Source organism: Macrobrachium rosenbergii, chromosome 3 (assembly GCF_040412425.1).
Source record: "Macrobrachium rosenbergii isolate ZJJX-2024 chromosome 3, ASM4041242v1, whole genome shotgun sequence".
Classification (NCBI taxonomy): Eukaryota; Metazoa; Arthropoda; class Malacostraca; order Decapoda; family Palaemonidae; genus Macrobrachium; species Macrobrachium rosenbergii.
In genome coordinates, this window is record NC_089743.1 from 80,476,924 (window position 1) to 80,490,575 (window position 13,652).

The 13,652-nt window shown below is 37.0% G+C and overlaps 1 protein-coding gene across 4 annotated transcripts in view; it reads left to right on the forward strand.

Annotated features, from left to right (window-relative positions):
* LOC136826082 (mucin-2-like) overlaps positions 1 to 12,555 on the forward strand; it is a 71,124-nt gene extending 58,569 nt beyond the window's left edge. For 3 of the 4 annotated variants that reach the window (XM_067083065.1, XM_067083047.1, XM_067083056.1), the window contains one exon: positions 10,016 to 12,555. Coding sequence is in view for 3 of the 4 variants with exons in the window: in XM_067083047.1 (XP_066939148.1) it covers positions 10,016 to 10,402 (387 nt within the window). In the remaining variant the exon portion in view is untranslated. Of the gene's footprint in view, positions 1 to 6,040; positions 6,181 to 10,015 lie in introns of those variants that run through there. The other variant, XM_067083072.1, reaches the window with a different exon arrangement.
* The last annotated feature ends 1,097 nt before the right edge of the window (positions 12,556 to 13,652 follow it).

The window sequence follows — 13,652 nt, forward strand, 5'->3', positions numbered from 1 at the left end:
GATGCGAGTGGTTAGGGGACGGACAGTACATATGGATGCCAGTCGTGTGAAAAGAAAATGGGCTGTGAATGGAGTGGCTGGCTTTTGCAGGCAATATGGTAATGCTTGGGGTTAGTTAAAAAAAAAACCAATAACCGTAGAGATTACTGAAGGAGTTTTATAGTGTTTGCAAGAGGAGAAAGTTGAGAGTAAACGTGAGCGAGAATGTGAAAGCTGCAGGTTTTTATCAGTATTTAGGAGTAAGTGTTCCAGGTGATAGCATAATAAGAGACGAGGTGAATCAAAGAGCAGGTGATGCCAAAACGGTAGCAGGATGTGTGCGAGAAGGTTGGGAAGGAAACTATGAGTACCTGTGGATATCAAGGTTGAAGTATGAAAGACTTGTTGAGTTAACTCTCCTCTTTGGAAGTGAAGTGTGGATGTACAATGCAAAGAAAAAATTATAGTATTTGTGGTACAAGAAGAACTGGAAATGTGAGCAATGTGGAGATATGTATAGTGATAAATGAAGAATTTTCTAAACATCTTACTTTCCCCTTAAAGTACCTTACCAAAAACATCTTAAATATGATTTATGAATTTACTCTCGCCATTAAAATATGGAAGGTTTGTACAAGATACTGAAGTAATATTAACAAGAAAAACGATGGTCGGTGAAAAGATATTGTTCTGAATTCCAGTCTTGGGGAAATTCGTGATAACAGCTTAGATGGCATAGCGACCTGAATTCCTGAGTAGGCCAAGTAGCACATGAACCGGCTGCACTGCTTAAGGCAAATAACGGAATGGAGTTTATCGAGTTGGGCAACAGAAATAGATCCAGTTTATTTTTTCCTAGAGAAGACGCACGAAAGGAGAGAATGCACTGAATTAATGACCATATGATGTTGGCAATTTCGTAAGAAGCTTATCCGTAGGAGGAAAGAGGTCTGTCTTGCTCTTTATTCTGCTGTAGTGGATGTGATTTAATGAGATGGGCTTAGACTTAGGCTGATTTGCGCATTGCAATGGTGTTTCTAAGTACGGTTGCGTGACAGAGTTTCCCTATAGAGCGTCAATAACATGGAGTGGCGATCTCCCTGCCGAGCGTGTGACCTCGGGCGGCCATATTGAAAGGTCTAGGTCCAGCTCGTAGTACTATACTTTATTACCTTTATTATTTTTATCTATTTTTACTACTACTACTACTACTACTACTACTACTACTACTACTACTACTACTACTATTATTATTATTATTATTATTATTGCTCGACCCAGTTTTACAGAGAAAAATTTCCTTACAACAACAGGTTGGCCTAAGCACTCCAACCATTGTGGTCAAGGCCTAAGCATCTGTTCTTGGACCTAAGCAGTGTCTAGCATAAATGATTCCTGTAAATTACAGGACTTTTTTTGCATAGTCACTAAGCACTAACTAAACAGTAAAGTACAATCACTAAACACTAACACCCACTATACACTTACACTCACTAAACACTCACACTTACTGTACACTCACTAAACACACACTCACTATACAGTCACACTCACTCAACATTCGCACTTACTATACACTCACACTCACTCAACACTCACACTTCCTATACACTCACACTCAATAACAATAAACACTCACTGAATACTCAGCACTCACAAGGCACACACTACACACTAAACACTCACAGAATAGTCATAAAACACTAAATGCTCACTAAATACTCACTGTACCCTAAACACCCAGTAAATATTCACTAAACACTCAATTAATCCTAAACATTCATTAAATGCTAAACACTCACTAAACATTCATTAAATGCTAAACACTCACTAAACATTCATTAAATGCTAAACACTCACTAAACATTCACTAAGCACTCACTATACACTAAACATGCTCTAAGTACTCACTATACACTAAACATTTGCTAAGCACTCACTATACACTAAACACTCACTAAACCCTAAACACTCATTAAACACTAAATACTCACTAAACCCTAAATGCTCATTAGATCTCTAAACACTCATTAAACACTAAACTGTCACTGAAAATTCACTAATCACTCATTAAACACTCACTAAACACTTATACTAAATATTCACTAAACACTAACATTCACAAAATATTCACTAACCCCTAAACACTCACTAAACACTTACACACTAAACATTCACTAAACCATAAACACTGACTAAACATTCACAGAATACTTAGACACTAAACATGCACTGAATACTTACACACTAAACATTCACTAAACCCAAAACCCTCTCTAAACACTTACACACTAAACATTCAATGAATACTGAAACACTAACCATTCAATAACATTCGCGTGAAACACTTACTCACTAAACATTCAATAACATTCACAAACACTCACTAAATACTTACTCACTAAACCCTAAACACCCACTAAACATTCACTAAACGCTTACTCATTAAACATTCAGGAAAAAAAATTCAGTCACACTAAACCCCTGTTCAATTTGCGGGGTTACCAGACCTTTAAAGATGGCCGCAAGGCTCTTCAGCGCCGCCCTGGTGGAAGACCAAAATGCGTTTACTGGTATACAGATAGCATCTCAGATATATACCCTCTATGGTTTCCCCACAAGCAGTTTTCTTATATACAGTATATTGAATGTTTTCATACTATAGCGGCACTATACATGCTACTTTTTTGTCTTTATTTTAAAGATGTAATGTGTTTATTTGAGTTTATGTTCTTTGTTGAGGTATTTTTGGTAAAGAATAGCAGTAACTGGACTGCTCGTTTCGGCGACTTGTTTTCTCTCTTATTTCCAGGGTGTGGAACTCTGTCCTTGGTCTACTTTATTCATATTCACATAACCTTCCACCTTCCAGAGGCAAAGCAACAGTATGGTTGTGAATGATAATTTAGACAGTAGTTTTGGTTTACCTTCAAACGAAAGATCTGAATTATATACAAGGCAGGCTACCTCTGCCAACACCTAGTTTATTTAGTATAACCAAGACGCACTTTCTCTGTCTCTGTCTCTCTCTTTCTCAACCTTTTACCATACCTCAGATTATTAGAGGCCTTACAAGAAGCCGTACAGAGGACAAACGCACACAAATTGACCTTGTGCCTCCTTTGAAAGCCGAATACGCTGCCATAAAATTGGCGTCACCATTTGGGGCCTGTAAGGGATGCAAACTACTTAGTTGTTAATTAATTCTGAGTCAGGCAGGGTCGTTATTCCCGTATTTTTCTTAATGCTGTATAGTGACTGATTGCTTTCTTGCCAGCTCGCTTATTTTCAAATTTTGACGATTTCGGTCTTGAATTTTTTGTTAAGGTTAAATATGGAGGTTAATACTTTTGCAATGCTCCGGAACTCGCCCGATGACAGTCTAAACAGGATCAACTTGATGACGACATCGCAACGAACCGCAGAGTTTATGTTGACTCTGGTTTAATCAGTTTTTTGAGCCTCGAAAATTTGAGAAAGGAGCAATGGGCCTAATCGAAATGAAAACGCAGAAATAAAAGAAAAGACGGAACCTACTGCAGATTCATCTGAAAGAATGAAAAGAGTGACTAAACTCATTCGAGAAAGAAAAAAGTATAGAAAACTATAAACAAAGCACGAGTCAGAATGATTCAGGGTTTTCTCAGTACAACCAAGGCAAGACTAAGCAATCATTAATACGAAAATGGTGACGTAATAAGCTAGAGTTATAACCCCCGCGGCTGAGATTATGATGTATTGTACTGCATTTCGTGTATTCTTTCCTCTGCATCAAATAATGTTTTACTCAGAGCAAATTGGTATTAGGGAATTCATAACAACCTCTCTTTCTCTTCATTTACACACACACACACACACACACACACATATAGATTCGCAATTCACCTCTCTGTTCGATCAGCAAAGTTAAACATCGTTGGTTCTGGTCATTGTTTGGATGGTGACAACCAAGAAGCCCCAGCCGCCGTGGGACGGGCAAACCCCATCCAGAAATATTTGAAAGCCACCCTTCTAAGGGGCACAGGTTTCTAGTGAAATATATAACCATACATACACGGATGAACGAACGGAGAAAGAAATACTTCGTGATGTGTGAAATGTAGGCTAACAAACAAACTTTGAATGTGGGGAAACATTACGCGCTCTGGTGCAGGGAAGCGCTTCATGAAGTAGGGGTTTGTTTCTCACGAAAGGTGGGCCAGAGGAAAAAAAGAAAATACAAAAGAATCATGTAGGTAGGCTATGTTAAACAGTCACTGATGCAGCTTACAAATGACGTCTGTGTGACGCAGAGAATGTATTAGTGAGTCTGCGAAAACGCAGCGTATCCAAGTCTGTGTGACGAAAAGGAGACTCATGCAATAAGTACATAGTGGTAAGTTCAGTGGTGGATGAGCTGTTCTTCCTGATGGTGCTGAAGAGAGAAGTCTCATTAGAATATGTGGAAAAATAAATCGAAGTATGCATAGGTAGTTTAATCTTACTCTGGTTATTAGATATATTAAGTCATTTATCTTATGAGTAACTCAATCATGGATTATAAAGTATGACGAATGGTAAGAAAATTCTGGACTGTCAAAGGCGATTCATGTTGGAGAGAGAGAGAGAGAGAGAGGAGAGAGAGTGTTAAGTCAAGGAAAAAGACTTCCCTACATATTTAGCATAATAATTGGTCACTGATTGATATGTAGACGAATAAATATAAGAATATATATATTAATAATATATATAATATATATATATATTATATATATATATATATATATATATACATACATATATATATATATATATATATACACTCATGACAAATAAGAGAAGCCTTTATAATTAACATTTAATTTGCTTACGAGACATAAATATGGCGTCCTTTCTTGAGGTATCTGTCGAATGGTTACACGAACAACCAACGAGTAGCAGTAGTAGTAGTAGTCAGTGAAACGGCTCCCTTACTCGGTCTATTTTGTGCAGTACTTTCAGATTCCCTCATCTTCCCGCCATTGCTACCTTGCCAGATAAATCTGATATGTTTATAACAAAACAAAAACAAAAAAACCCTTCGGGCCAGCCTTACAGAGGCAAGTAGGTTAACCCATTATCGGGTTAAACTATTTGATGATAAAAAAAAAAAAGCATCTCACAAGAGCCGTTATGAAGGCATAATTTCACTGCTGGGGCTTCTGTCAAAACTGTCGGTTGTTCACAAACTTCCAGCGACGTGATTCCTAGGATTTAGGTTAATTTTCTTTGAGAAAAAAATTTAAATGCCTTCTTTGTTACACGTCATTGTTAGTAGTTTTCAAGTCAATGAAAGAAATGCGTAAATGTGTGTAATATAGATTTTGATAAAGAAAGAGTCAGATAAATGAATTAGGATGCGACTATGAATCGTCCCCCATCTTTAAAAATCTGCAAGTTATTCATATCCCGCATTTCGTTACGTGAGGTAAATGTTTTTATCGAAGAAGGAGGAGGCATTCTGATATACTGTAACATACATACATAATATATATATATATATATATATATATATATATATATATATATATATATATATATATATATATATGAAAGGATCATTTAGAGTAAATTACCATTCCTCAATCTCTAAGTAACCCTCGTAGTGTTAATTCACCTTCCTTTTTCTGTTTTAAAGTAACCTTTTCATCTGCACTGTAACGAAGAGGGAATTAATTCTGATGACATTAAAATGTTGCCGAAGCCTGTGCTACTTTGAATAAGCTGCCAAAATGATATTTGGAATGACAGAATAGAATGTCTTTTCCAAGACTGTGTTGTCTTCTGGGAAACCATTTCGAATCAATGTCATAGTGGTATCCTCCCATTTAACTCAGTTTTAAGTAACAGCAGGTACTTACAAACAGTTGTCTTACATACACCTAATGAATTAATAATAAATATCTATCTAGTAGTTTAATCTCAGAAATTTAGTCACCACCAAATGAAGAGGGGGGGATTTTGGTCAACTATAGACCAGACTGAATTATAATCAGCAGTAAGCCAACAATAGAATGTTGTATGTTTTTCTCTTTTCACACAGAGAAGGTGATATACCTTGAACTTGCCAGATGCACGAAGTATCCCAACACCTATATCAACCCATGTTTGCTTTGTATCTCTTCACAACTCTTCTAAAGTTACAACTTCTGTTATGGCGTCTAGTACTGATTCTGGTTGGAATAATAAAAAGGTGAAGTCGTCAGTCATTTGCAAGAAGCTTTCGTTCATGTTGCTGCACAGAAGAATCTCTCTCACACATTCGAACAGAAAATAATCCACTGAATCGTGATATAACAATATAAACTTTGGCAAGGAATATCATTGTTGATCTTGTTGTTAGTACAGTACTGAGAAAGTTAACTGTATTGGTGTTTTGTCAAGGAAGTATGTTTAAGCCGTTTTGTTGTGCCACATTGCTAAATGTTCAAATCTGTTATTGTTGATAGTTATTCGTTGAATATTATCACTTCTAGAATAACGTGTACTAGTAAAGGAAGAGAACTACGTTTTAGAATCATCTTAAGAATTGGCCTGAATATCTTGCAAGTTCCTTCAGTAATATGGATTCTCGGTCGAAGTGGAACATTCTATCAATGACGACTTAGAACAATTCTAAAACATTCTTGAAATGAGGCGCAGAAAAGGTACCCAAACACTGCGCTGTAAATGGTAACTGGCTCTATTTCGCCAAAGTTTATATATAGCTTCTTAATTTTGCCGTTTTAAGCATCGTTTTGTCTTGCTGAAAGAAATTACTATCTTTATAACAGAACAATAAGCTTGCTATCCACAGTAAAATACAACGCTGCTTCACTACGCCCTATCCTCCTTAACAGCATGCTCTGGGGGATTTGCAATTTTGGTACGTTTTACACTGGGAGTTTGTTTCATGTTATCATTATCCTACACACGCCCATTAACGTAGTAATTAATTCTCCTCTCTGTTCCTATTTTTCTGTTCCGTCGAATGGAATAGCGTCATTGCCATAACAATTGCTTTTGAATTCTGCACATGTTCGCTGGTCTAAATATGGAAACGATAATCGCCTTGCAGAAGAGCATGGGACTGCCTCTTCTCTCATTTTTGTGGCTTCATCAACTGACGCAACCGTGTGGCGGAATGCACGCTGGTCTCCGCGCTAAGTTATTGTCACACTGTTTGAATTGAGAATGATCTTACATTTCTTCTGTCTGAAAAAGTCCAAATGAATTTTTATGATTAGCAATTTTTGTATTATTCTTTACAATTTTAGTATTGCATTCTTCTGTCTAGACGTTAGTATGACATCCACAATAAATATAATTATATCAATTAAATATGATCACATTCGTGCAAACTTGAGGGATGAATAAAATGTATGTGAGTGGAGCGTGAACTGGCTGGTGTCTGAAGATGATAGTGTTACTTGGTGATTGAGAAAAGAAGCTGTAGACTGGTGAAAAATTCGAAATGATTGGCAAAATGAGAAAATACAAAGTGAAAGTGAGCAAGAATAAAGTCACAGGTGAAAGCCGGGGAGACGAAGCAAAACATATCAAAATGAATGGTGGGAAAGGAAGAGATCGATTTTTATAGGTATTTGGATGGATATTAGACTGATAATGGCTGGATGAGAAAAAAGGTGAATCAGAGAATATGAATATGATCAGCGATGCTAAACATCAATGGGACTGGTCAATATTTAAATGAGTGACCATCAAGAAATGCCAGACATTGTCGCTATGTGGGATTTTTGAACGTCCGTGAACCAAAGTGTAGGGTTAAGCATACTCAGACCAAAATACTTGCTGAAACTAAGGCTTATCTGCAGTCACACGCACACACACACATATATATACACACTGGATATTTGAGCATTATCAGTATAGCATTATCAGTATTATTTATGATTTACCAGTGATGGCTACGGTATATATTTCCTACCAATAATATTCGTTCGAATTTCACCCTCCAAGGATTATTTACCCGTAACAAAAAACCATTGCTGCTGTTCATAATTTATTCTTATAATGAACATCCTCTGGACACGACGGCAATCGCTTAAAGTGGAACTCGTGTAGAAAATAATACTTTCTCATTTTAAAGGGTGGCCGAGTAATATTTTTCTTTTAAAGGTGTTATCCTTCGGTATTTTGATTGGAAATTTTTAGATTACTCCAAGGCCTGTTGTAAACATATATACATACATATATAGTTGTGGCCATATACTCCGTTGGTATATTACATAGCTTCGATATAACATGTCTTCGTTCCTGACTGATGATAGTCGACAATGCCTACCTTGGCTCAACCTTCCCGCTCCCTGACTCATGAATTTTGTATAAATGCTGCGCCTCTTTTCTCGGTTTTGTATACATTCTCCGCTGACCACGGAATTGAGATTATTAAAAAAAGTTCGGACATTTATAATGCTTTTAAAAGAATAAAAGAAATTGCTTGAATGATTTGTTTTTCCAGCTACTTGATGAAGCTAGAATACCTTTCCTGCTGCTTGAGAGAATTAGGACGAGGATTATCACACTATATTATATATATACATATATATATATATATATATATATATGTGTATGTATATATAACATATATATATGTGTGTGTGTGTGTGTGTGTGTGTATATAGTATAATCATATATTGTATATTGTTAATAACAGGACCTCATTTAAACTGGATGGTATCTAACGGAGATATTTATTCAGGAAAAATTACCACACCGTTTAAATGAGGCCCTGTTATTAACTGTACTAATGTCCAGAACAGTCGTCTAAATGATATGATATATTGTATATGTATACGCACACACACACGCTATATATATACACTATATATATATATATATATATACCATAATATATATATATATATATATATGACGTAAATAAATTTAACGTAATTGTACACAATCAATTCGAAGCAATAATCTGTGCGTGAGTATATTTATTCCCTTCATTTAATCATTCAATGTCACACGCCGAACCAATGGCATTTATGCTTCTGACATATCTCGCTTGAGTGTAGATGCTGTCGGCCACTTTTAAAGTGACACACCAATCATCTCCGCTAATGCGCATTAGACGCAACAGCGATACCTGATTTTATTTTGTTTTTGTCAGTAGAGTAGTTGTTTTACGTTTTACCATCGATATCAGATTAACTAACAGCTTTTTCCTGCTTCTTCATACTTTTTTGCAATAATGACTATGTTTGTTGTACGTGTAAACGAGAGTGAATGTTTACTCATTCACATAAAACATGCAGCTGAAAGTCGCCAAATTGCGCAACATTTAGGAATAAAACAAAAGACATTTAAACAATTGGAATTCGAATATGAAATTTAGGCCAAAGGCGAAGTGCTGGTGCCTATGCGGTCATTCAGATCTGAAACTAATGTTGGAACAATTACTAGAAGAAGGTGGAAGGTAAGATGGAAGAAAGGGGATAGGAATGGAGGTATGGTAAAAGGAATGAAAGGGGTTGCAGCTAGCGACCGAAGGGACACTTGAAAGAACCTTAAACAATGCCTACAACGTACCGTGTGAGTACACTGTGCTTTTACTAACACCCCCTTTGTGCCGTTTGGGAAAATATTTAAATAGATGTGAGTCATAGCCCAGCAACACTGCTGTTCCTCATCCCCTAAAATCCATGTCCTCCTCCTCAGTGTATATCCTGGAAGTGAAGTAATGCTATGTCATTTGAGGTCAAAACGACAAGACGAGGTGAAATGTGGTAGATGTGGATGACTTCCCTTGAAGAGACTTTTAGATTTTTCAAAAACGTTAGCCTATAGCTTCTGAGTTATCAGTGACATTTTATTACAAGTGCACGATACCAAACATTATAACCAGAATATTTTTACTATATGCTTTTTTATTTTCGGTATACACATGACTAGAGATATATTCATTTGAGAGAGAGAGAGAGAGAGAGAGAGAGATTCTGAAAATACTGTCTGTTTACCTCTAAACTAATGATCTGTGTAAACTATTATTGTATTCTCAATTCTCTCTTTGCAGCCGGTAAGAGTAGGAGGACCAGCCCAATCCCATCGCATGGATCTGGAATCTGTTTTCGGTGCTCCCAAGCCACCAAAGAGAAGAAACAGGAACAGTTCCCTGCCGCCTCCCAGACCACCCAAGTCCCTGGCTCTCGAAGGCACAGGACTCCCCAAACTGCCGCCTAAGGCGCCCATCCCCGCCCGCCCGGCATCTGCATCCACGACGTCTTCTTTCGTCACTGCATCTGCAGGAAGCCCTTCCCCTGCGGAGACCCCGACTTCCTTCCAAGGGACGCCACGACCTACCCTGACCAAGCAACGATCCAAGACCAGGCGTTCTTGGCCTTTGCTCTTCTGTGATTGCATGTATGCAAACTGTAAGAACTATGATGAAATCAATAAGTAACGGAAATGAGTGAATTAATTGATTAGTTCATTGTCCCTACATTTCTGGATCTAGTCCCATACTGAAAAGACTCTGTTTGATAAAACGTCATCTGAAAGAGGCAGCAGATTTAATGGGAAGCTATACTTGTAACTAACTTTCAGGTGAATTATAAAAATTCAACATTTCAGACCACGTTCAGAAAAAAATGTAAAAACTGAATCATTTAGTCCCTTATAATTTTAGCCTATACACACGGAACATTCTCAGATGCTAGGCCAATTTGACCACCTGGGAAAGAAAAAAGTGAAAACAATTTTGGTTTGTTTTTTATTTTGACAAGACTTTGAAAGTTTGTGTGCCTTATGAATCCACGGAAAGGACGAGATTTCCTGCGAACCTTTCGCCTTATGTGTGAAAATTGCGGTTCTTGGAATAGAGAATGTTGACCGTTGGAAGTTTAAATATTTCTGGCGCCTACGAAACGGTAGCCTTAAGATTGGAGATTCCTGTCCACTTTAGTGATATGTTCTGTAATGTGGTGCTTACGTTTACTTTTAATGAATGTTGTTACTCATATTTTTGGCAATTGCTGTACAGTATTATGCTGAATCAGGAGCCTGTCGTGTGATAATCTCTAGCTGGGAAATGACTGTGTATATATATTTATGATGTGAGTTGTTGAAACCTAAGCGGAGATTATGCGCCTCTTCCTTTGTGTGTTTGATGTTAGTTATTTATTATTTTTCTGTTTCTTCTCAATTTTGGATAAGACGTTTTATCACAGCATTGCATTTTCTGTTTATCGTGTAGCAAACACATCCAGAGAGAGGCTGTGTCTGAATTTGGAGGACGTGACGCTCGTTGAATCGTCTGGAAAGAAAAGTCGCACAAAATGTTCAAGAAGCCCTTTGACTACGTCCATGAGAGGACAGCATGAAGACGCAGTTCCACGGCAGTACCACCAGATAAGAGGTGTACTTGACGCAACATCGGACGTAACCGATGTCTGTCCTCAACTGGGGTTACTGTTTCCTAATTATTTTCTTAAGCAGAAAAATGAAGAGGTTAATTCCATTTATTATCGTATCTGCATTTTAAGGAATTTGGTAAAATGGATATTCACCGACGCTGTTTGTGCACTAGATCAGAAAAACTGGTAATAACGTAACAATGTACGTCGACGAGAAATAGATTGCACTCCTTGTTCATCAGCGCTCTTGGAGCTAAATGTCTCTCTGGATCACGTTCCGTAAAATACAGAACTGCGCTGTAACGATTCAATACATGTGAGAGTTCCAAGTCATTTGAATCAGGAAATGTTATTTGGACACACTGACAAAACAACCATTTCTTAATATTAATATCAGACACACACGTGTCCCAGAAATAGCAATGTTCTGCTAAAACTATAGCTTTTCCATTTTATTCCACCTTGCTGATGTCGTAACGTATGTAGGAAGGACTTCATTCTGTCACGATGAAAAGCGTTCTTTTGCTATCAAGATGTTTTGTGTAAAGCACCTTATTTCATCTTTGTCACTAATACAGAACGTGGAGACTGTTGTTATCCACCCATTCTCACAGGTATGAATTTCATTTTTAAGACTACAAACAGAAGGAACTTAAACGTTGTTGGAACATGTAGCCTACAGTCCATGTTATTGTCATCTGACCCTGCTCTCGAATCCACCATCTGATTTAGTATCCAATACCTTTCCTCTTAAATAGTATCTATTCTGACTTTCTAGTCTCATTTTAAAGCAACTGTCCACTTTTCACGTTTATAACGTGCTGGTATTTCTTTCTTTTTTTGCCAAGTCTCTTGGTATCGAAAAATATTTCTTTCCCTGCCCTCTAATAGTCTTAATCTTCGTTTTTTAATATTTTTCCCTTTCCCTTCACTTTCTTCCCAGAACCTCAAGACAAGAAATCAACGCGTCAGGTTAAACGGTGGACAATCTCTTATTGCCTTTGTCGGCGTCATTCTTAGTAGAAATCAACTCTCGCTTTCATGTGAAAAAATGTGTTTATTTTTCAAGGCAAGTGCATACTCTGGCCAAACACCAAAACACACTCCTTCTCTCTCTCTCTCTCTCTCTCTCTCTCTCTCTCTGTCATTAGCATCTTTGAAATACTATGTTCATAGAAAATATATCATTTTGCAACCTTGATCTTTGTTTTATTCTGTTACCTATGTATCTTCTGACCGTGAAAATGTTCCTATAAGGCAGAAACCTCCATCCATTGATGCCTATACAAATACAGTATCATAATCTCCTCTCTCTCTCTCTCTCTCTCTCTCTCTCTCTCTCTCTCTCTCTCTCTTTTTTAATCCCTTTTTAATCCTGGGTCTCTTAATAATGAAATGATTTTCGTTGAGATAATCAGTCTTAATAAACGAGACAACTTTAACAACGATTGGCTGTTTAGCAATATTTTTGAAGTTTCTATAGATTTTCAGGTCACTGGGTTCAGCACTTAATGTAGGTTATTATTATTATTATATATCCAGCCAACGAAGAAAAAGTTATTAATACCCAGTCAAAACGAAAAGGAAGAACAAATCTTATACCCGACTTGAGGACAACAGACAATGGCTATTTTCAAATAAGCCGCACAAACAATGCTGGAAAAATAACTTTTGCCAAGAAGAAATCATATTTATTTCAGATGAACCCCTTCAAATTAAAATGGCAGATTAGTTGATTAACTGACTGAATGACTGCTTTGCGTGAGCAAAGTAGTACGATGTGAAGGCATTTTGAATCATAAAGAAATAAAAGTAGTCGATGGGATAAAAAAAACAAAAGACTTGGTCTCCTTCGAGCAACCCACACAATGCCAAGCAGAAGTATAAATAGTCTTATTAATTTTTAAGTGCACAAAAGTCATTGAAATCTAGAGTAGGTCGCATTAAGTATACTCAGGGTCCACACTAGAAACCCTTGCAAGGATGTAAGTTTACAGAATCTTAGACACGACCTATAATAGTTGTGGCTTGGTGTAAGCACAGGTAAACTGCCAATACAGTTTGCTTAAATTTAGAAACTTTTTTTTTTTTTTTTGCAAAATATCTGTTCTGCCGTATGGGTTCTGAAAACATTGCCTTGTTTATACAAGGGGGAAAAAAGATTCCTGCCTATACTTGAATGACAAGAAGTAAAGTGGTATATTATTTCGTATGACGTTCGTATATTCCAAAAAAATATATCCCTTTGCATGCTGATACAGCCAGTTTCATGTCATAATGAAATATAACAGGTAACGC